This window comes from Puma concolor, chromosome C2 (assembly GCF_028749965.1).
Source record: "Puma concolor isolate L17-30 chromosome C2, mPumCon1.1.hap2, whole genome shotgun sequence".
Classification (NCBI taxonomy): Eukaryota; Metazoa; Chordata; class Mammalia; order Carnivora; family Felidae; genus Puma; species Puma concolor.
This window is the reverse complement of record NC_141675.1, coordinates 88,988,445-89,010,625: the sequence shown is the minus strand read 5'-3', so window position 1 is coordinate 89,010,625 and position 22,181 is coordinate 88,988,445. Positions and strand designations below refer to the sequence as shown.

Sequence of the window (22,181 nt, the reverse complement as noted above, 5' to 3'; positions counted from 1 at the left end):
TGAGCCCTGCGTCAGGCTCTGTGTTGACAGCTCAGAGCATGGAGCCTGTTTTGGATTCTGTGTCTCCCTCTTTCTCTCTGCTCCTCCACCACTCACACACTATCTCTTTCTCTCAAAAATAAATTTAAAAATTTAAAAACAAAAAGCTAAGAAAAGAGCAAATTAAGAACAAAGTAAGTAGAAGGAAGGAAATAAGGAAATAATAAAAATGAGTTAAAAATGAAATTCACAAAGGTAACAATCTCAAGAGACCAATAAAATTGATAAATCTCTACCCAGACTAATCAAGAAAAGGACAAACTATCACTATCAGGAATGAGAAAGAAAAAAATTATAGATCAGACAATAAAAGAAATTTTAAAAATTATGAAAAATTTTGTTCAATTAAACAAGAAATGGACGAATTCCTTAAAAAATACAACTTATCAAAACGGATTTAAGAAAAAAAATTTTAAATCTGGAGAAGCCTTATATATGTTTTAAAATTTGAACACGAAATTTAAAACTTCTCACAAAGAAAACTCAGTCCCAGATTAGCTTCAGTGGTGAAGCCTTTCAAAAAGACAGAGTAGAAATGAACAAATCTTAAACAAACTCTTTCAAAAAATACAAGAGGAAATACTTCCTAACCCATTTATGAAGCCAGTATACCTAAAACAAAGATATTGCAAGGAAACTAATATTCCTCATAAATGTACACTTAAAAATTGTTTTAAAAACAATTTAAAACCACCTGGGTGGCTCAGTTGGTTAAGCATCCGACTTTGGGTAAGGTCATGATTTTGCGGTTCGTGAGTTCGAGGCCCACATCAGGCTCTGCACTGACAGCTCAGAGCCTGAGCCTGCTTCAGAATCTGTGACTCCCTCTCTCTCTGACCCTCCCCGGACTGTGCTCTGTCACTCTGTCTCTCAAAAATGAATAAAAAGCTAAAAAAAAATTTTTTTAAATTACTTTAAAAGGTTAGTAAACTGAATCCAGAAATGTATAAAAAGGATGACACATCATGACCAAGTGTAGCTTATCCTAGGAATACAAGGTTGGTTTAATACTTGAAAATCAATCAATGCAATTCACCATATGAAGACAGTAAGAAGAAAAAAATCATTATCACCTAATAAATGCAGAAAAAGCATTTAAGTTACACACTCATTTATATGAAAATATAATCTCAGCAGGGGTGGCTGGGTAGCTCAGTCAGTTTAACGTCTGACTCTGACTCTGAACCTTTACCTACCTGTAACAGTCACAAAATACACAGCCAAAGTAAAAAGAATCAACCGCATTTGGGGCGCCTGGGTGGCTCAGTCAGTTAAGCCTCTGACTTTGGCTCAGGTTATGATCTCACAGTTTGTGGGGCTCACAGCTCAAGGCCTGGAGCCTGCTTCAGATTCTGTGTCTCCCTCTCTCTCTGCCCCACCCCCGCTCACACTCTGGCTCTTTCAAAAATAAATAAATGTTAAAAATTTTTTTTGAAAAAGAAAAAACAAAATCAACCACATTTCTATACACTGGTCATGAACAATTAAACATTGAAATTTTTAAAAATACCATTTACAATTGCATTCAAAACATGAAATATTTAGGGGTAAATATTTCCAATAACTCTATACTTAAAACTACATAACAATGCTAAGATAAATTAAAACCTAAACAAAGTGATATGCCATGTTCATGGACTAGAAACCACTATTGTTTAGATGCTGATCAAGTCAACATATAGAATCAATATAATCCCAATAAAAACCCAGCTGGTTCTTTTTATAGAAACTGAAAGGTTGATTCTACATTTTATACGAAAATACAAACAACCTAGAATGGTCAAAACAGTCTTGCAAGAAGAATAACAAAACTGGGAGACTACACTACCTGATTTCAAGATTTACTGTACAAGATTCAACAATCAAGACAGTGTAATACTGATGCAAAGATATAGACACTGGATCAAACAAAATGAAAACACAAGAGAAACAGCTTAACTTCTAGAAAGACACCCCCCCTCAAAAAATGAAAAAAAGATTCATACAAAAATGTTCATAGCAGTTTTATCCATAAAGGTTGAAAAACAGAGATAATACAACCATTAACAGGGGAAAGGAATAACCAAACTTTAGGATAATAAGGCAACAGAGTATTAATAATAGAGTATTAATCAACAATAAAAAGAAATGAACTACTTACTGATCCACTCAACCAACATGGATAAACCAAAAACATTATGCTGAGCAAAAGAAGCCAGACACGGGGCGCCTGGGTGGCGCAGTCGGTTAAGCGTCCGACTTCAGCCAGGTCACGATCTCGCGGTCCGTGAGTTCGAGCCCCGCGTCAGGCTCTGGGCTGACGGCTCAGAGCCTGGAGCCTGTTTCCGATTCTGTGTCTCCCTCTCTCTCTGCCCCTCCCCGGTTCATGCTCTGTCTCTCTCTGTCCCAAAAAATAAATAAAACGTTGAAAAAAAAAATTTAAAAAAAAAAAAGAAGCCAGACATAAGTTATATACGATGCCATTTGCATAAAGTTCTCAAGAGGACTGATTAGGAAGAAACACAAAGAAACCCTCTAAGATGACAGAAATATTCTGTCTGGACTGTAGCTTATACAAGTCTATGCAGTTGTCCAAACTCTGAACTTTAAAATTAGGAGCTGAGAGGGGCGCCTGGGTGGCTCAGTCGGTTAAGCGTCCGACTTCAGCTCAGGTCACCATCTCGCGGTCCCTGAGTTCGAGCCCCGCGTCGGGCTCTGGGCTGATGGCCCAGAGCCTGGAGCCTGCTTCCAATTCTGTGTCTCCCTCTCTCTCTGCCCCTCCCCCATTCATGCTCTGTCTCTCTCTCTCTCTGTCTCAAAAATAAATAAACGTTAAAAAAAATTAAAATTAGGAGCTGAGAGCATTCACTTTAAAGTTTTCCTCAATTAAAAAAAAATTTTTTTTCACTCAAAATATATTTGACTGCCTACCATAGCCGAGGTATTGAAAACTTGCAAGAAAAAAAAGTCAATTATCAAAATGAAAAGCAAACAAAGAGAAACCTTTTAAGCTAAGAAATAAAAGCCAGTAGACTGCCAATCAAAGAATGTTACAGGTATATACACAACATGTACAGAAGTAACAGGAAAAAAAAAAAATCACAGTGGATCTGGGCAACTAAAGTAATTAAAGTATGAAGCTCACATGGAGCACTCACAGACCACATTCATAAAACACTCCTTCACAAATTTAAAAGAACAGAAATTATACAATATATGCTCTCACACCACAAAGGACTTAAACTGAAAAGTAATAACAGAAAAATAGCTGGAAAATCCCCAAATACTTAGAGATTAAACAACACACTTCTAAATGATATGTGGATCAAAGAAGGTATCTGAGGAGAAATTAAAAGATATATTGAACTAAAGAAAAATAAAACAATTCATCAAAATTTGTGGGATGCAGTGAAAGCAGTGCTTAGAGGGAAACTCCGATCACTGAATGCATATATTAGAAAAGAAGATCTAAAAATCAATCATCTAACCTTCCAACTTAGAAAACTAAACAACACCAAATCAAACCCAAAATAACAGAAGAAATCACAAAAATTAGAGCAGAAATCAGTGAAATTGAAAACTAGAAATCAACAGAGAAAATAAAAAACTAACTCTTCTAAAATATCAATAAACTTGGTAAGACTCTACTAGGGTCTAGCAGAAAACAAGGAATTGTCCAATAGGTATGAGATTCAGTTTTGCAAGAAAAAACAGCTCTAGAGACCTGCTGAACAATAATGGATATTAAAAGAATAACAAAGGAATACTGTGAGCAACTCTATGCCCACAAATTTCAAAATCTAGATGAAATGGACCAATTCCTTGAAAGGCACAATCTGTAAAAACTCACACAAGAGAAAATAAATAATCTGAACAGGTCCTCCATCTATTAAAGAAACTGAGTAATTAATAACCTTTAAAAACAAACAAGCAAACAACCTTCCCAAAACTACCAGGCTTTATGTACTCAACTGAGTTTATCCTACATTTATGAAAGAAATTATACCAATTCTCTACAATCTCTTTCAGAAGTTAGAAGCAGAGGGAATAATCCTAGCTCATTCTCTAAGGCCAGGATTACCCTAATATCAAAATCAGAAACAAAGATATTACAAAAAAACTAGCCCAATATAACTCACAAACAGATACAAAAAATCCTCAACAACATATTAGCAAATTGAATCCAACAATGTATAACAAGAATTACACACAACAACCAAGTGGGATATATTAGAGGTATATAAGGGTGGTTCAGCATTCAAAAATCTATCAATGTAAGCCATCACATGAAAAGACTAAAAAAAAGTAAGGCTATTGCAAAGGGCTAGAAAAGTTGGTGGGCACATGTATTAGAATACAACTATAACTATTATTCATTCATTTACACTATGTGCCAATACCTGGGATACGATGGAAAATAAGACAAAATTCATGCTCTCATAGAGCCTACAATCTATTAGACAGACACTGAACAAGTAACCACAAGTCCCTATTGCAGAGACTCAACCTGGACTAAACAGAAGTGGCAGGCTGATAATGATGAACCACTAACTAGATTAAAAAACAGGAAGGGGGTATGGCTAAAGGGAATATTACAAGCAGGATGCATGAAGGTTCTGAAGCAAAAGAAAAAGTACAGTGTATTAGATATACTGAAAGAAATCCAAGTCTAATATCACAGAAAGGATAGAAGAGGATTACATTATGGTTATGGTTTTGTTGGTCAGTCATCAGGTAAAAAGAAAAACAAGAAGGCAAAAAAGTTATGAGTGCCTACAAAAGAATATTTTAGGTGAGAAACAATGACATTTAGGATAAACAGGAAAAACTAAAGGTCGATATGCTTTTGAAAAAGGTAATGAAAAAAATACAGACACCAGGAATTGCCAAGTTACAGAACCCGAAGGAAAAACCTTCAGGTGTATGATCTTTTTCTAGTTATACTCAAGATTCAATCTTTCTACTCTTTAAGGAAACCAAGAAGTTGAAACAAAATCTTTAAAATTTAAGCACTTAAAATTTAATACACAGTAATCCTGGAAAAGATAAGTTACTAAATGTATACAATACAAAAACTTGATTTTGCCTTTTTCAAATGTGATTTCTGTCAACATTTAGTGTATTCATTTAATAACACCCAGTTAACTATTAAGACTTTAAACATTTTCTGAAATTTCTTCAATGACTTGAAGCATTACTTAACACAAAATTAATTATGTTTCTAACTATAAGTTACATTAATTTTAAAAAGGAATTACTTACAGGGACATTAAGTGCATACTGTAGTCCTTGAGGAAGTCTTTCATGTGTTTCCATCTGCTCTTCATCATTTTTCACTGTCTCCTCATGGACCATGAGTTCATCATGTGATATCATATCCTGTTGTCTCATTTCGCTTTCTTGTAACACTTCATCTGCAGCAAGGATCTCCTGGTGAGGCATACTCCGATCTTGAAGTACCGACTCCTGCAGTTCCCCAGACACGGTAGACTGGCCAGACACTCCACCCATTACAACCATTGCCCTGGAAGACTGCATTTCGTCTATGCCGCCACATTTAAGAAATAATCCTTCCAGTTTGTCGTCAATGTTCATGCTTAAGTATAACTGCCTAGAAAGACCAAGTTTGGCAACAAAGCATAATAAATTAGTTTTATATGTCTACTTGATCCTTTTTAAATTTCAATTATGAAAGGTACACACTTTAATAAAAAAACTTTATTCATGTAATTTGTATTGTCTCCAATTTTAAAAATATCAAGGTAAGTTTCCAAAGGCTGGTGGAATAAAATGCAACTTCTCATTTTTGACATTAAGGCAAAAAATCATAATCTATTTCATTATGAAAAATGAGTATGACATAAAGGAAATTGGGGGGAAGTATCTGTAACAAAGGAGTTATGTTCTTTAATATATTAAAATGTCAAAAAAATTTTAAAGGTGTATAAAGAAATAAAGTGACAAACCACTATCAGGCAGATCATAAAGAAAACTTAGAAAACAGTCACTAAATATACAAAATAATAGTCACTTACAGTAGTAATCAAAGAAATGAAAATTAAAACAGAACTACCATATTTCATCCACCAAACTGGTAGTGACTCTTTAAAAAAATATACGTCTTGGGGCGCCTGGGTGGCTCAGTCGGTTAGGCGTCCGACTTCGGCTCAGGTCACGATCTCGCAGTATGTGAGTTCGAGCCCCGCGTCGGGCTCTGTGCTGACTGCTCAGAGCCTGGAGCCTGTTTCAGATTCTGTGTCTCCCTCTCTCTCTGACCCTCCCCCGTTCATGCTCTGTCTCGCTCTGTCTCAAAAATAAATAAATGTTAAAAAAAAAATTTTTTTTTAAATATACGTCCAATGTTGCAGTAGGTTTAAAAAAAAAAAAAAGACACTCATTATGAACAGTAGGAGAATAAATTAGCTCAATTACTTTCAAAGGCAATTTGGTACTTTCTATCAAAAGCCATAAAAACACACATATTCTTTGAACTGGTAATTATACTTATAGAAACCTATCCCAATGAAACAAAATATATACGTGAAAAATCACTACAGTAATTTACATTAGCAAAAAAATGGAAATACACTATTCAACAAACAAAACTGGCTAAAATATATTCATACATATGTCTTAAAACTATAGTGACAGCTATACAACTCAGTTAGTTATATTATATATATATATAATATATATATAGCTATATTATATCTCACAGTTTTTCTCAAAAATAGAATCAGAATAATGGCCCTTGGGGGTGGGGGGGGGTTGCTGCTGATAACAACAGGCAGGCAATGGGGAGTGTATGGGAGCTAGCAATATTTTTTTCTTGAGTTGAATGCTGGTTGGACAGATATGCTCACTTTGTAAAATTTCAAGTTGTACATGTGCAAAATATGCATGTTTTTGTCAGTTACTACACTTCAATAAAAAGTAAAAATCTGCTGACACTACAAAACAGTAATGAAATTATTCTTGAAAAATATTTGAAAATGTGGGGGAATATCCCAGTATTAAAGGAAATGTATGTGTGCATTTAAAGATACAGAAGTTTATGTAAAATGTTAACACCATTAACATTACCACTGGTGGTGAAATTACCAGAAGTTTTTTCCATATTTATATTTATCTCTGATTTGAAAACTTACTATAATAAAATTTTACTTTTTATACATGCTTTTAAATTTGTTAAAATGAAATAAAGGTGATACTTTCCTTACTAATACTTTTTTTTTTTTAACATTTATTTATTTTAGTGAGACAGGGACAAAGCACCAGTGGGAAAAGAGCAGAGAAAGAGGGAGACAGAAGCTGAAGCAGGCTCCAGGCTCCGAGCTGTCAGCACAAAGCGTGATGCAGGGCTTAAACCCAAGAACCACAAGATCATGACCTGAGTGAAAGTCAGATACTTAACCAACTGAGCCACGCAGGTGCCCCACTAATATATTCTTAAATAACACATGATTAAATTTAACAGGTCATGAGACCTAGACACTACCAAATAATTATATTATTTCCTCCATTATTGTAGAAAAGATAGGCAATATTAAATCTGCCCTTCTAACTTTGGTTGCTGTAAATTCAAATTCCACTGTGTTACTCCAAGAACCAACATAATGATCATGAAAGCTAAAGAAACTTCATCTCAAAAAACATGAAAGCACTGGTGCAAAGTTTGTTTTTCAAAACTGATTTCTACTATCAGACTGTGTAAAAATAACATACATGCCCTCTCCAAAAGTAGTAAATGAATTTAACTATTTGTCTCAGTTTAGTCACCTCTTTCCCAAATCAATCAGGTAGGTACTAGCTACTGCCTTGATCATAGCTTTCAAAGGTAAAATAAATGATCAGTTAAATTCAAATGTACTACTGAAATTTAAATGCACTTTCACTTACTAAGGTTATCACTTAGGGAGAAACCTGTACTTAAATGAACAGCTCCAAAAAAAAAGACCTTGTAAACAGCAAAGTAAAAAAAACACAAAAACATAATTCATACTTGCTAATCCTATCTTCCCTGGTACAAGATATTATCAGTCTAGAATACATAAAACAAAGTACCAAGAATCTGATTTTTACTTTTCAAAATCTTTAAATAGCAAGCTTGAAATCTACAGGACGATTTTAAATAAATCACCAAATAACTATTCTCTTCTAATATTCTATTTAGCACATTTCTTAGAAAATAAACTATCCTACAACTAAATGAAACTTAAGCCTTACAGGGCTAACTAAAATTTGCCTATTCTGGCCATTTCTTTGGAGGTTCTTACCAAATCATTATATTCTTCCAGTCTATTTACTGTTTTCTTAAAGAATGTGGAAAGCCCCTAACTTGAAAGGGAATTTTGATACCCAAAGCTAACCTTTATTGCAAGTCATCATTGTTGCTACCGCTACAATATACCCTTGACCCAGGCAAGCTCACTGCTAGGAATATACACAATCCTATAAGGTAATTCATCAAAATTAACCAAAGATACATGTACAAGGATGTTTGCTGCACCCCTTTAGTGGAAAAAGACTGGAAAGCATTTACTGATATAAGATTTCTTAAATTATGATTCAACCCTACAATGGAATACACACATCATTAAAAGGAATGAGGCTGCTATATGTGCTGGGTGAAAAGTTCTCCACAATACATTAAGTGAAAAAAATCAAGGAGAAGATACACAAATAAAGTGAGCCACTGCTTGTATCATACATCTCAACTAGTAACTGGGCAGAGTAAGCCAGACAGGAAATTAGACAAGGCTCTCAAGCAAAAAAGTTAATTTCACCTTGCATATAGTATAAGGAAAAGGACAAAACTACACTAAGAAAAATGGTAAGGAGGGGCCCCAGGGTGGCTCAGGAGGTTGAGCATCTGACTCTTAGTTTCAGCTCAGGTCATGATCCCATGGTCCTGTACTGACAGGATCCCAAGCTTTGTGATGACAGTGTGGAGTCCACTTGGGATTCTCTCTCTCTCTGTCCCTCTCCCCTACTCGTGCTGTCTCTCTCTTTAAAAAAAAAGGTGGGGGGGGTGCGCCTGGATGGCTCAGTTAAGCGACTGACTTCAGCTCAGGTCATGATCTCGTGGTTTGAGAGTTCGAGCCCCGCATCAGGCTCCGTGCTGACAGCTCAGAGCCTGGAGCCTGCTTCAGATTCTGTGTCTCCTCTCTTTGCCGTTCCCATGCTCATGCTCTGTCTCTCAATAATAAATAAATGTTAAAAAAAATTTTTTTTAAATGATAAGGAAAGTACATTTTTTACTGTCCCTGAAGCTCTCTTACGTGCACTTATCATCTTTAACTTTCCCCCTTCTAACTCCTGCATGGTCTCAGTCAAAGCTCTCTTGTGCTTCACTGCACATTCAACAACCCAAATACAACAAAAGGTCCCATGCTCAAAAGGTCTCTTCTCTAACTTCTGTATTTCCAGGGAGGATCGGCCAAATATAAAGGAAACTGATATAATCAATCCATGTTAAAATGTGAATAGTTATAAATGTCTCTTCCCGCTAAACCATCAAAAAGCCAACTGCTTTTTGACCCAAATATCTACACAATTAATGGAAATTCAGCTGTTAGGGATATTACACAGCTAAGAGGAAGAAAGAAATGATGCTTCCTTTAAATCATGTTGCTTACATAAAAGAGTGCTCTAGAAGAAAAAAAGAAACAATTATTCTGTGTTCCCAGGAGCCTCTGTCCAACTGGGGAAAAAAAGAAGGGCTAGGTAGAGTAACAATAAGCAACCAGCCACCCGGAGTCCCTTGTGATGACACATTATTTTGTAAGGGATGGTGGGCAGCTGACAAAGGGTATAAAACACCAGAGCTATTAAGAGCCAAAACAAGACGGACAATGATGTTCTAGGGCTAATTCAGCTAAAGGTGAAATGGCCACCCAAAACAGATCATTAAAAACTAGAACAGAGCAAAAGAGAGGAAAAAAGGAAGGAGCCAGCCCACCTCAGGCCAATTTCTTCTAAATCTTCCTTTAGCAGATTACTTCAAACTGTATTCTTTTCCCCTTTCCAAGTTTTATTCTTCCCTCATCTCCATCTCTCTGTCAAAAAAGTTGACAGGTACAGCAAAAGGGATATTTAGGGGGTCACAATACAGTTTCCTGCTCCATTCAATTATCCCTCTCCCGCACACTCCTCGCCATCCTTTCCTATTGAAAAATGTTTGGTTCAGCTGTACAAAAGTAATCCAAATTGTGGCCAATTAGGTAACCCCTAGTCATTGAAGCCTAATGGCAATGCTCTAGTCGAAGAGAACATAAATTATTAGCCATCACTTTCTCCTATCTTCCACAAGAGACAGCTGACTCTCCTTGTCATCACCTTCTAATTTAATGCTTCTAATCAACTGTATGCAACCAATTAGAAAGCTTTATAGATTCATAAGATGAAATAAGAGTAAATAAGCTTTGAGTCAGGGTTTTCAATAAGGAATTAAAAACATGGACTTTTAATACAAGCATTTGCGATAATTACTTCTAGGCTGAGGGGACTGTCTGGGCTTGCTTTCACAAGACAAAGTTAACAGAAGCATAACATATGGACAAGCTGGCCATTACTACTCATTTTTAATCAAGTATGCAAATGCCTACTGGTTTTTTTAATGCATTAATAAGGAAAATATCTTTCCAAATTTATTAATAGGTTTGGGTCTATATGATAAAGTTCATAACTTGCAGAGGAAGGACAACTAATGTGTTTAGGGTCTACTAGATGTAAGACACTGTGCTGGGCACATTTACATATATTAAATCACCTAACATTTATACTAAGGAACACTCAAGACACTAACAGTATAAACCCATCTAACAGATAAAGTCACTGGGTTTACTCTAAGTCACACAGCTGGAGGTAAACTGGGATTTCAAAACAGGCTTAGCTGGTTTAGTGCGCTTTTTGCCACACCATACTAACCTCCCAACTTGAAAGGCTCTGAACACGTTAAGAACTCAATGACCTCCTCTTCTCACTCACCTTAGAGACCACACTATCACCACTGCTTGGGTTGCTACAGCAATCCAAGTTTCCTCAGTTGGCTTCTCCTACCTCATGGCTATCATGGAAGAACTTTGTGACACTAAATCCCTTTTTCTCCTTTGGAAAGAATGGACACTTCCTACATTTGTTATTTTCCCATTTCCATCTATTATTCACACCTTAGTTAATATCTCCTGTCATTCTTTTTTTTTTTCTCCATAGGTTTACATATATACCCTCTTCATCCTTCCATTCTTCCTTCAAACCTTTTCCAAATTACTTCAGGAAACTTCCTCTTTTACCTCCCCATTTTCACTTGAAAATCAAACAAAATAATCCTAGATATGGCTGACAAATAAATATAGGAGCAGTTCTAAAGACATACCTGTATCAAAGAAAAAACAGCTGTAACTTTTTGGAAGACTTCTGCCATAATCATCTAAAAGTTTTGAAAACACCTAGTTCCCTTTCAGAATGTACATGAATATTCATCTGCCACTTTATGGCTTTTAATTAAATCTGCATTCAAGCACGAAAGAAGTATTTCTCACTTAAAGACACTGATTTTCTGTATATTTATTGAGTTTGTTGTAATATTATTCTCCACCAACTTTTACTGAACAATGTAGAACTTCCAACCATAAAAGTCAAAACAGACTATAGTGGGCAAGCTTAGGAATTAAACATCATTCTTTTTTCGGGACACCTGGGTGGCTCAGCTGGTTGAGTATCTGACTTTGACTCAAGTCATGATCTCGTGGTTCATGGGTTCAAGCCCCACATTGGCCTCTGTGCTGACAGCTCAGCCTGCTTCACATTCTGTGCCTCCCTCTCTGCCCCTCCCCTGCTCACACTCTGTCTCTCTTTCTCATAAAAAATAAACACGAAAAAAAATTTTTTTTAATAAACATCATTCTTTTCTATAAAGAAAAATAATTTCCAACTCAAAATATTCTCCCAAATCAACAATACCCTGCCTTGTACCAGAACCCATTCTACCTATAAGCCTCACTTGTAGGCAGAAAAAAAGTACTGAAAAGAACTTATTCTTAAACAGATAAAAAAGAAAAACTCGGTTTTACAACTTACTTCTCACCCAAAGCATTTTCAGTAAACTCTTTGCTGTCTGGAGGATGCCAGTTACATTAACTCGGATATTAATTTTTCTAACCTATGTAGGGTCAGTGAGAAATTACAACTTAGCAATATCAGGATTGGAAACACAAGTATCAATCAGCTTCAAGATCAAATGGTTAGACAAAGCCAGAGACAAAGAAACCCATGACCAATATGGAATTAAATAATTTCCACCGGCCCTTCTTAAGAAGTTTCCTATTCTCTCTCATCCTTCACAAGCATAGTTTTATCTAAACAAAAACTGCTTCACCTCTAATTCAAAAACAAAGTTTACTTCTCTTCTAGGCATATTCTACATTCAGAAACCCCTTCAGAAATATCTTTGTACAACTACAATTTTGCATCTATAAAGCTGAGCTTATAAACTACGCCCTATGACAATTTTTAAGTTGCTACTTAGTTCAAAACATTCTAAGAGGAACAAATGGGTCTTTCTGACTAGTGCCAGCAATGGTAAAAGACACAAAATAAGAGAGATTATAGGCTAAAATCCATCATTTTATACAATATAACAAAAAAAAACCTTTGACCATTTTCTAACCACAGAAAAATAATCTATAAATATTTAAGTCAAAGTTAACGGGCATTTCTATATACTGCACCCCCCTCAAATAAAGCAGAATCTAAGCATATTCTGCATTCCAAATACTCATCACCAAAGTCTTCTAAAACAATGTAACAAAAAAATAGTGATATTTGAATGTTAAAACAAAATTTTCAGCAACTCATACTGTTTAAGAAACAGCTATAATTTATCTTAAAAAGGAGGGGGGGAGAGAAGTTTTAAAAAAAAAGTCCAAGCAAAACAGAACCCTACCTTCTGCTGGATCTACTTGTTTCATCCATCACACCTCATGCCAATATCAACAATTCAAATATTAATGTTAAAAATACTTATTCTGTTAGGAAACTATGAGTTTTCTACAGGCTTGTATAAGAAAAGGAATATCAAAAATACTTGTTAAAACAAACTTCCCTCTACACTACGAACATTAAACACCTACGTTATGTTTAATATGTACTACATAGCAACCAAAACTCGTTTCAGAACAAGTAAGTATTAACTATTAAAACTGACATTTGTTAAACATTAGATAAATACTCTCACTTTAATAATACAAACACTATTTGTGAAGCACAGAACTAAGGATGCATTTTCACCTTCAATGCCAAGAACATCTATAATGTCTTATACTATTCCATCATAAACTAAAGTCAACCAGCCGACTATACTATAACAAGTATATAAATTTATCAAAACTAAAGGGTACCAAGGCTAAAAGGTTGACATAAAACATGGTGGAAAACTGATAACTAGTTTGCAACCCTTTAATAAAATCTATAATAGAATATATAATATTTGATACTTGTTTCAAAACACAGTATTTACAACAGGACAAAAATCATAAAATACAATGTACGATGAAGTATTTTTCATCTAAAAATAACTAATTGAAATATATAATATCTTTGAGAAAAAGTTTTTCTGATCTTATCTAAACATTTAGAATAACACACTCTTTAGAATTAGAAGGAACTAGCTAGAGATCATTTAGCTTTGTTTATATGTAAAGAAATCCTCCTATCCAAGGCCTCCACCCCCTTGTGTTAGTCTAAAATATTAGATAAATCATTTCAACCTAATGATAGTGAAACAAGATGAGGAAGTATCTCAAGTCAATTTTAACTTTTAATACCTTATTCCATTTTATGATATCAAGACTAGCAGTGTTTATTCACAAAAAATTTGAGAACTAGTCACAGAACTTGAACTGTCTCAGAATGTCCAGGCCAAGAGTTAATGTCTTGGATAATAAAAATTGTATTTTAATGTTAATCCAAACTAGACAAATGGAAAGTAAATCTGACACAAACCCTAACTGACAATAAACTCCCCCTCCCTGAATCTGTTCTTTTCTTCTTGCCTAATAAGTGAGACAAACTCATTTCCCAGCCTCCCTTACAGCTGACTGTAGTCACGTGACAGTGTTATAGCCATTGGAATATAAGGAGAAATGACATACATAACTCCTCTTAAGGGAAGAAAAATATCCTTTCTTCTCCCTATTGACATGCATAACGGTAACCATCTTGGACAACAAGACAGAAGCCACATACTAAGAATAGCAAAGGACGACAAAGACGCCCAGGTCATGATGACTCAGGAACCTCTACAAAACCTCAAGATTGTTTTCATAGAGCAGTGCCTGGGGTGGCTTAGTCGGTTAAGCATCCAACTTTGGCTTAGGTCATGATCTCGTGCTTCATGAGTTCGAGCCCCGCACTGGGCTCTGGGCTGACAGCTCAGAGCCTGGAGCCTGCTTTGGATTCTGTGTCTCCCGTTTTCTCTGCCCCTCCCCCACTCACACTCTCACTCTCAAAAATAAATAATTAGAAAATAAATATATTTCTATCTTTAAAGTCTGTCACAGTGGTCACGTCTATATTTTAACTAATATCTCTAATATAAATGATTAATGAATTACCTACATGACTGCTTCCTTATATTAGTATAGGCATATATGTACAAATGTACAATAACTGGGATGTTTTTTCACATTTCAAAAATTACATGCCAAACACCATTAAATTTCATCAATTGGTCTCATTTTACCATGTATGAACACAGAGTTTCCATGGAAATTCTGAAAAATTTAACATGGATATATATGTGTTAATGATAGGCAGGTAAAAAATACACTCTAAGAAAAGGGTTAAAGGAGAAAATATCTTCCCATCTAAATTTCATTTACTATTACATAATAAGCTACACATATTTTTGTGTTAAACAAAACTTAAAATCAAAAATGATATCATACTTATCAATTTTCTCTTAACACTGTTTTCTCAAGAAAAAATTAAAATCCCAGGTTTCTACCAGATATAAACACCAAAACAAACTACAATACAAAAACCAACATGAAATTCTATCACCCAAAATGGTTTCATGTTTGAAAAAATTAACTTATTCATGATTATAAAACACAAGTGTTGACATTACCTGAGACTAAGATAAAAATGAAGACTTCAAGGAAGGGAATGCTGTAGAGTTGAAAAAGAAATCATGGTTGAGTTTCTACCTTTCGTAAGCTTCAAATACCCTCCACACCACCTTAATCACTTATGCCATCCAAGTCCTACAAAAAAAAAAAAAAAAAAAAAAAATTACTTAGGAAGGGGGGAAAAAATACTGTATAAATACAATCTGGAGAAACTGGTATGAATAATGAAGCGATCATTCTTTGTAAATACGAAAACCATGCCTGAATGACCAGAACAATGACTTGCTTTTAAGTCTGAAACCAGGAGAATAAAATAGTGGTAAACAGTAACTGTAAAATAACCTTGGCCTTATAAAGAACAATTTGCTTAAATCTGAATCTACAACTTCAGAGATAAGGGATGTTGAAGGAAATTCAGAGGGTTACAGACCTAAAAAGTTAGAAAAGAGAACGCAAAGAAACCACTTAAAAGATTAAGCAAAGATTAAGAAACCACTTAATAGCACTATTTACTGCTTTGTAAAGTCTATTAAGTGAAAAGGGAATAAAATACAATACCAGGCTTGATAAATAAGAAAACAGAACTAGTCATGTACAGAATAAATATTTATTCACAACAGAAACAATTATAGTTGTAAAATGCTATAAAATATTTAGATACAGAAACATAATCAGCCAGGTCATCTTTGACAGAAAAAGGTGACAATAAGATGAGAATAATTAATCATAGGAAGACGGTGTGCCATATCCAAAAAATACAAATAAAAATGAAGAACATAAGCTGTACACAATAAATCTGCCTGACAGTACTTCTGGGCAGAGTAAAGACTGAAGAGTTTATGGAATTCCCTACCATAGGTCTTTAAAAATATTAGATTCTTATCTATCAATAATAGTTTATATACAGTCCACAGGAGACCAGGTGATATATGAAACATAATATGATTGTATATCAATTTTTACAGTAGTGTAAAACCAAGAAAAATGGTCTTCCTCATCTAGAACAAAGTAGTATTTCCATCTTTGAACTTCCAAAAAATATAATACTAATTTACTTTTTAAAAATATTTCAATGCTGTATCCGTATTTTTTCAGAAGTTTACTTGTTTATTAACTAATCTCTACACCCAACGTGGGACTCAAATTCATGATCCCAAGATCAAGAGTCGCGTGCTCTTACAAATGAGCCATCCAGGCACACCTGTATCCGTATTTTTTTAGTTTAAATTCTGAGCACCTGGGTGGCTCAGTCAGTTAAGAGTCCAACTCTTCATTTCGGCTCAGGTCATGATCCCAGGGCCTTGGGCTCGAGCACCATCCGTGCTGAGCGTGAAGCCTGCCTCGGATTCTCTCTCTCTCCCTCTGCCCCTTCTCCTGTGCTCACACATTTTCTCAAAGATAAAATTAAAAGTTTAAATTCTGATGGGGCTATTCATCCCTTAGTAACCTTCCATCTCAGAAATTTCCTTAATATTCATGCATGTCGATTTTTCCAGATAAACTTTTGTCCAAAATAAAATTTATTTTCTTTCAATAGGATTGTATAATATACAAACGATAGTGAAATGACAACAGTAACAATAACCTAGGCAGGGGGAAGAGAGAGTCACAATACGGAGTTGCTTCAATATATTATCTACAATGCCCAGTTTTCAACAATAAATTATAAGATTACTAAAGAAATGGAAAGCATGACATTTATATTAACAAACACTACAGTATCTGAGTATCTCCAGACGTTGGTTTAAGCAAACAAATGTTTCAAAACATCTATTATACATATGTTAAAAGAATCCATGCTTTAAACTTCTTTAATTATGAAAATAATCAACAAATAACAGATTCTCAATAAATGTACAGAAATTATGTAAAAGAACCACACAGGAAACTCTGAAGTCGAAGAGTACAGTAATTAAAACAAATATTTCCTAGAAGTGCTCAACAGCAGATTCAAGATGGCAGAAAAAAATTAATGACCTTGAAGACATCTACTGAAATTATCCAATCTGAAGAACAGAGAGAAAAGCAGTTGAAGAAGATTAAACAGAACCTCAGAGACCAATTTATCAACACTTTTGGAGAGGAAAGAACAGAGGGAAACATTTTTAATAAAATATCTAACAAAACTTCCCAGATTTTACTTTTAGTAAAAAGAAATAAAATCTATAGGTCTTAGGAATTCAATGAATCTCAGGTAGAATACAAAAAGACCCACACCTAGACACATCATAGTGAAACTGCTGAAAGCAAACACAAAGTGAAAAATAATGCAACCATAACAAGAAAAATCACTCCGCACTGTGCAGGGAATTCAACATGATTAACACCTTTCAATCATAAACAATAGAGGCCAGAAAACAGTGGAATGACATACTCAAAGTGCTGAAAGAAAAAAGCTGTCAACCAAGATGGCAGCAGAATTATCATCCAATAATGAAGGCAAAATAAAGTGTCTCAGACAAAGAAAGGATGAGAGAATTTTTTACTAGCAAACCTGCCTAACCAGAAATTTTAAAGGAAGTCCATCAAGATGAAAGGAAGACAAAAGATTCAGATACAGAGGAAAAACAGAAGAGCATCAAAAATGGAAAATATGTAGGTTAATCTAAAGGACTCTATAAATATATTTTCTCATTTCTTCTCTCAGCATCTTTTAATGACATAAGAATATATGAAGCAATGATTATAATATATTGCTGGTTTTATAGCATACATAAATGTGAAATATATACAATAACAGTGGCACAATAGAGGAAGGAAAAAAAGTGGGAGCTATACTGGAGCAAAGTTTCCATATTTTACTGACAATGAATTAAAGTTAATATTAAGCAGACTGTTAAAATGCATAATGTAAACCCTAAAGCAACCACAAAGAATATATCTTTATATTTATATTTAATAAAGAAAAAAATCAATGGAGTAATTATATGATACACTAAAAAATACTTGACATAAAAAGAGGCACTAAAGGAGGCACAGAGGAACAAAAATAAGAGACATACATAAAACAAGTGGCAAAATGACAAATGTAAACCCTGCCATGTCCATAATTAAATGTGAATGGTCTAAACAGCCCAACGCGAAGGCCAGAGGGTGTCAGAATGGACCAAAAATGCCCACAAGATTTAACTACATTCTGTCAACAAGAGACACACTTTACATTCAAGACTGAAAGTTAAAAGATGAGTGGGAAAGGATATTCTATGGGAACAGTAACTGTAAAGAAGTGGATAGTTCTATCGATAACATAAATATATTAGTATTTGCCTTAAGACAAATATTACTGATGACAAAGGAAAGTATTTCATGATGATAAAATATCAATAAATCAGGAAGATATTGTTAACAATTATAAATGTATATGCACCTAAAAAGAGCCCCAAAATAATGAAGCAATAACATTATTGAAAAAACAAAAATTCAACAATAGTTGGAGATTTCAATTCTCCATTCTATATAATTGATAGAATAACTAGACAGAAAATTAGCAAAGATACAGAAAACCTGACTCATACTAACAAACTAGACTAAACTGGCTTATACAAAAAACCTCCATAAACAACAGAATACATGTTGTTTTCAAGCACACAAGGAACATTCTCCAGGTCAGACCAAAAAGTAGGCTACATAACAAGTCTCATAAATTTAAAAGGACGGAACTCATACAAAATACGTTCTTCAATCATAACAGAATTAAATATCCACTAAATTAGAAACTGGAAAATCCACATGTGTTCAGGAATTAAACTTCACACTTCTAAATAATTTAGGAGTCAAAAAAGAAATTAAAAGAACAATTAGAGAATATTTTTAACTGAATGAAAACAAAAACATCAAAATTTATGAGATGCAGCTAAAGTACTTAGAAGGAAATTTATAAATTTAACTAAACCCTAAAGTAAGCAAAGGGAATAATACAGAGAGCAGAAATTAACGAAATTCAAAACAGAAAAAAACTTGATTCTTTAAGATCAACAAAACTGACAAACTTTTAGGCAGACTAAGAACAAAAAGAAAACACAATTACCAAAAACAGGAATGAAAGAGGGGATGGTAATACTGACCTCACAAAAATTAAGTTATAAGACGGAAATACAAGGTTATATGTAAATAATACCTAAAAAATTTTTTTAAGAATTATAAAGGAAGGAATATTATAAGTAAATTTATGCCAACACATTATACAACTTTGTAACATGAACAAATTCCTAAAATGACACATATTATCAAAACTGACTAAAGAGGAAATAGAAAAATCTGAATGTAACAATTAAACAAACTGAATTAGTATTTCAAAATTTCCCACAAAGAGGAGCGCCTGGGTGGCTCAGTCGGTTAATATCTGACTTCGGCTCAGGTCACAATCTCACGGTTGGTGAGTTCGAGCTCCGCGTTGTGCTCTGTGCTGGCAGCTCAGAGCCTGGAGCCTGCTTCAGATTCTGTGTCTCCCTCTTTATCTGCTCCTCCCTTGTTCACACTCTTTCTCTCAAAAATAAACATACATTTAAAAAAAATTTTTTTTAATTAAATTTCCCACAAAGAAAAGAACAGGCCAAAATGGCATCACTGATGAATTCCACCAAATATTTAAGGAAGAAATACTAATCCTTCACAAATTCCTTCACAAAACAGGAAAACGGTACATTCTGAAACTCAATCCGTGAAGCCAGAGTTAACTTGATACCAAAGTCAAAGAAAATTACATGAAAACTACTCAGCGATGCCTATAATTATAAAATTAGGTAAAAAAAAAAATTCTTACAAAATACTAGCAAACTGAATCTAGCAACATATAAAAAGGCCTACACACCATGACCAAGTAGGATGTACCCCATGAATGCAAAGGTAGTTTAACATCTGAAAATCAAGTAAGATAATACACTATATTAAGAGAATACAGGAAAAACCCATATGGGAGCCTCAATAGAAAAAAAGCACCCAACAAAATTCAACACCTATTCATGATAAAAACTCTCAACAAACTAAGACTAGAAAGAGAGCTAATAAATGAGTTCAGCAAAGTCACCATTAATGAGTTAAACAAGATCATAAAATACTAAATCAATAAATAAAATCAATTTTATTTTTAGAGTGATATCATAACGTTCTATCAAAAATTTGAATTGATGGGGCGCCATTGAGGCTTCCAGCTCAGGTCGCGATCTCACTGAACACTTAGTGAGTTTGAGCCCCGCATCAGACTCCCTGCTGTCAGCACAGAGCCCACCCACTTCATATCTTCTGTCCCCCTTTCTCTCTGCCCCTCCCCCACCACCTGCTGGTGTGGACGTGCACATGTTCTCTTTCAAAAGAAAGACAGGAAGGGAGGGGAGGGGAGGGGAGGGGAGGAGGGAGGGGAGGGGAGGGGAGGGGAAAAGGAAAGGAAAGAGGAAAGAGGAAAGGAAAGGAAAGGAAAGGAAAGGAAAGGAAAGGAAAGGAAAGGAAAGGAAAGGAAAGGAAAGGAAAGGAAAGGAAAGGAAAGGAAAGGAAAGGAAAGGAAAGGAAAGGAAAGGAAAGGAAAGGAAAGGAAAGGAAAGGAAAGGAAAGGAAAGGAAAGGAAAGGAAAGGAAAGGAAAGGAAAGGAAAGGAAAGGAAAGGAAAGGAAAGGAAAGGAAAGGAAAAGGAAAGGAAAGGAAAGGAAAGGAAAGGAAAGGAAAGGAAAGGAAAGGAAAGGAAAGGAAAGGAAAGGAAAGGAAAGGAAAGGAAAGGAAAGGAAAGGAAAGGAAAGGAAAGGAAAGGAAAGGAAAGGAAAGGAAACGGAAAGGAAAGGAAAGAAATTTGAATTGATTCAGGGGCACCAGGGTCTGTTAAGCTCCAACTTCAACTCAGGTCATGATCTCACAGTTTGTCGGTTTGAGCCCTGCATTGGGCTCTACGCTGACAGCTGAAAGCCTGGAGCCTGCTTTGGATCTCTCTCGATCTCTCTCTCTCTCTCTCTCTCTCTCTGCTCCTCGCCCACTCACGCTCTGTCTCTTTCTCCTTCAAATATAAACATTAAAAATATTTTTTAATTTGAATTGGTTCAAATTTTCTTTCTTATCCCTCAGAATTTCAAAATTTTCTTCAGACTGCTCCCAGACATTTTATCTTTTTAATTATTATGAATGTATACCTTTTCTTACACGATTAGTCCTAATGCCTATTATATTTGTATAAAAAATTTGTGTATATTACTTTTATAAGCAATTCCTTTACTGAATTCTCTTAATACTATCAATACACAGACAAGCAGATGAACTGAACAGAAATGATTTCAGAAACATGTTCTCCAAAAGCATGGAAATTCAGTATATGAGAAATGTGGCATTTCAAAATGTAAAAAAGAAATGCATCATTCAATAATTGGAATGGGGACAACTAGTTAGCCTGCCGGAAAAAAAGGAAAGCTAAATCTCTACATCTACTGTTTATAAGCCAAATATATTCAACATTAAATGAAGATTTTAAGCGAAGTAAACCATAAAAAAAAATAACAGAAAACCCATATAACTTTTTCAAGTACCATAATTCACTGAATCTAAAACTACCAATCTTAAGCTACATGACTATTTTATGTGTTAACTAAGAAAGAAAATAATAATAATGTCAAATTATGACAAACCAGCAATTCATGTCATTTCGGAGATGTGACAACACAGAGGAAAAAGTGAGCCCTACAATCAACAACGGAGACCTTTTAAACTTTATACAGAAACCCCCCATGCCCAGCCATAAAGGAAAAGACTAAATTCAATCATAAAAAATGAAAACTTCCACAAGGTAAAATCAAAATCATAAGATCAGAAGAAGAAAAATTCAGTGAAAATAATTTGCCTAATGAATGACTAGGGACTCAGCACAGGACCAAAGAGATCACTGAAAATATACATACAGCCAATAATGGAAAAATGCTGAAGCTCACTCATAATGAAATTTTGGAAAGCAATACTAAACAACAAAATACTAACAAATTATTAAAAAGTTTGACACTAGCTAGCGTGGTCATTGAGCTAGAGATTCCCATTTTCCTAGACTTACTGATATTGGAATAAT

The 22,181-nt window shown here is 34.7% G+C and overlaps 1 protein-coding gene across 5 annotated transcripts in view; it reads right to left on the bottom strand.

The window, feature by feature from the left end:
- ZNF148 (zinc finger protein 148) overlaps nucleotides 1-22,181 on the bottom strand; it is a 127,098-nt gene that overhangs the window by 67,113 nt on the left and 37,804 nt on the right. For 3 of the 5 annotated variants that reach the window (XM_025913001.2, XM_086675168.1, XM_086675169.1), the window contains 2 exons: nucleotides 15,149-15,284; nucleotides 5,281-5,629 (listed from right to left, as the gene is read on the bottom strand). In XM_025913001.2, the coding sequence (XP_025768786.1) occupies nucleotides 5,281-5,613 (333 nt within the window). In that variant the 5' untranslated portion in view covers nucleotides 5,614-5,629; nucleotides 15,149-15,284. Of the gene's footprint in view, nucleotides 1-5,280; nucleotides 5,630-12,099; nucleotides 15,049-15,148; nucleotides 15,285-22,181 lie in introns of those variants that run through there. The other 2 variants (XM_086675171.1, XM_086675170.1) reach the window with 2 other exon arrangements.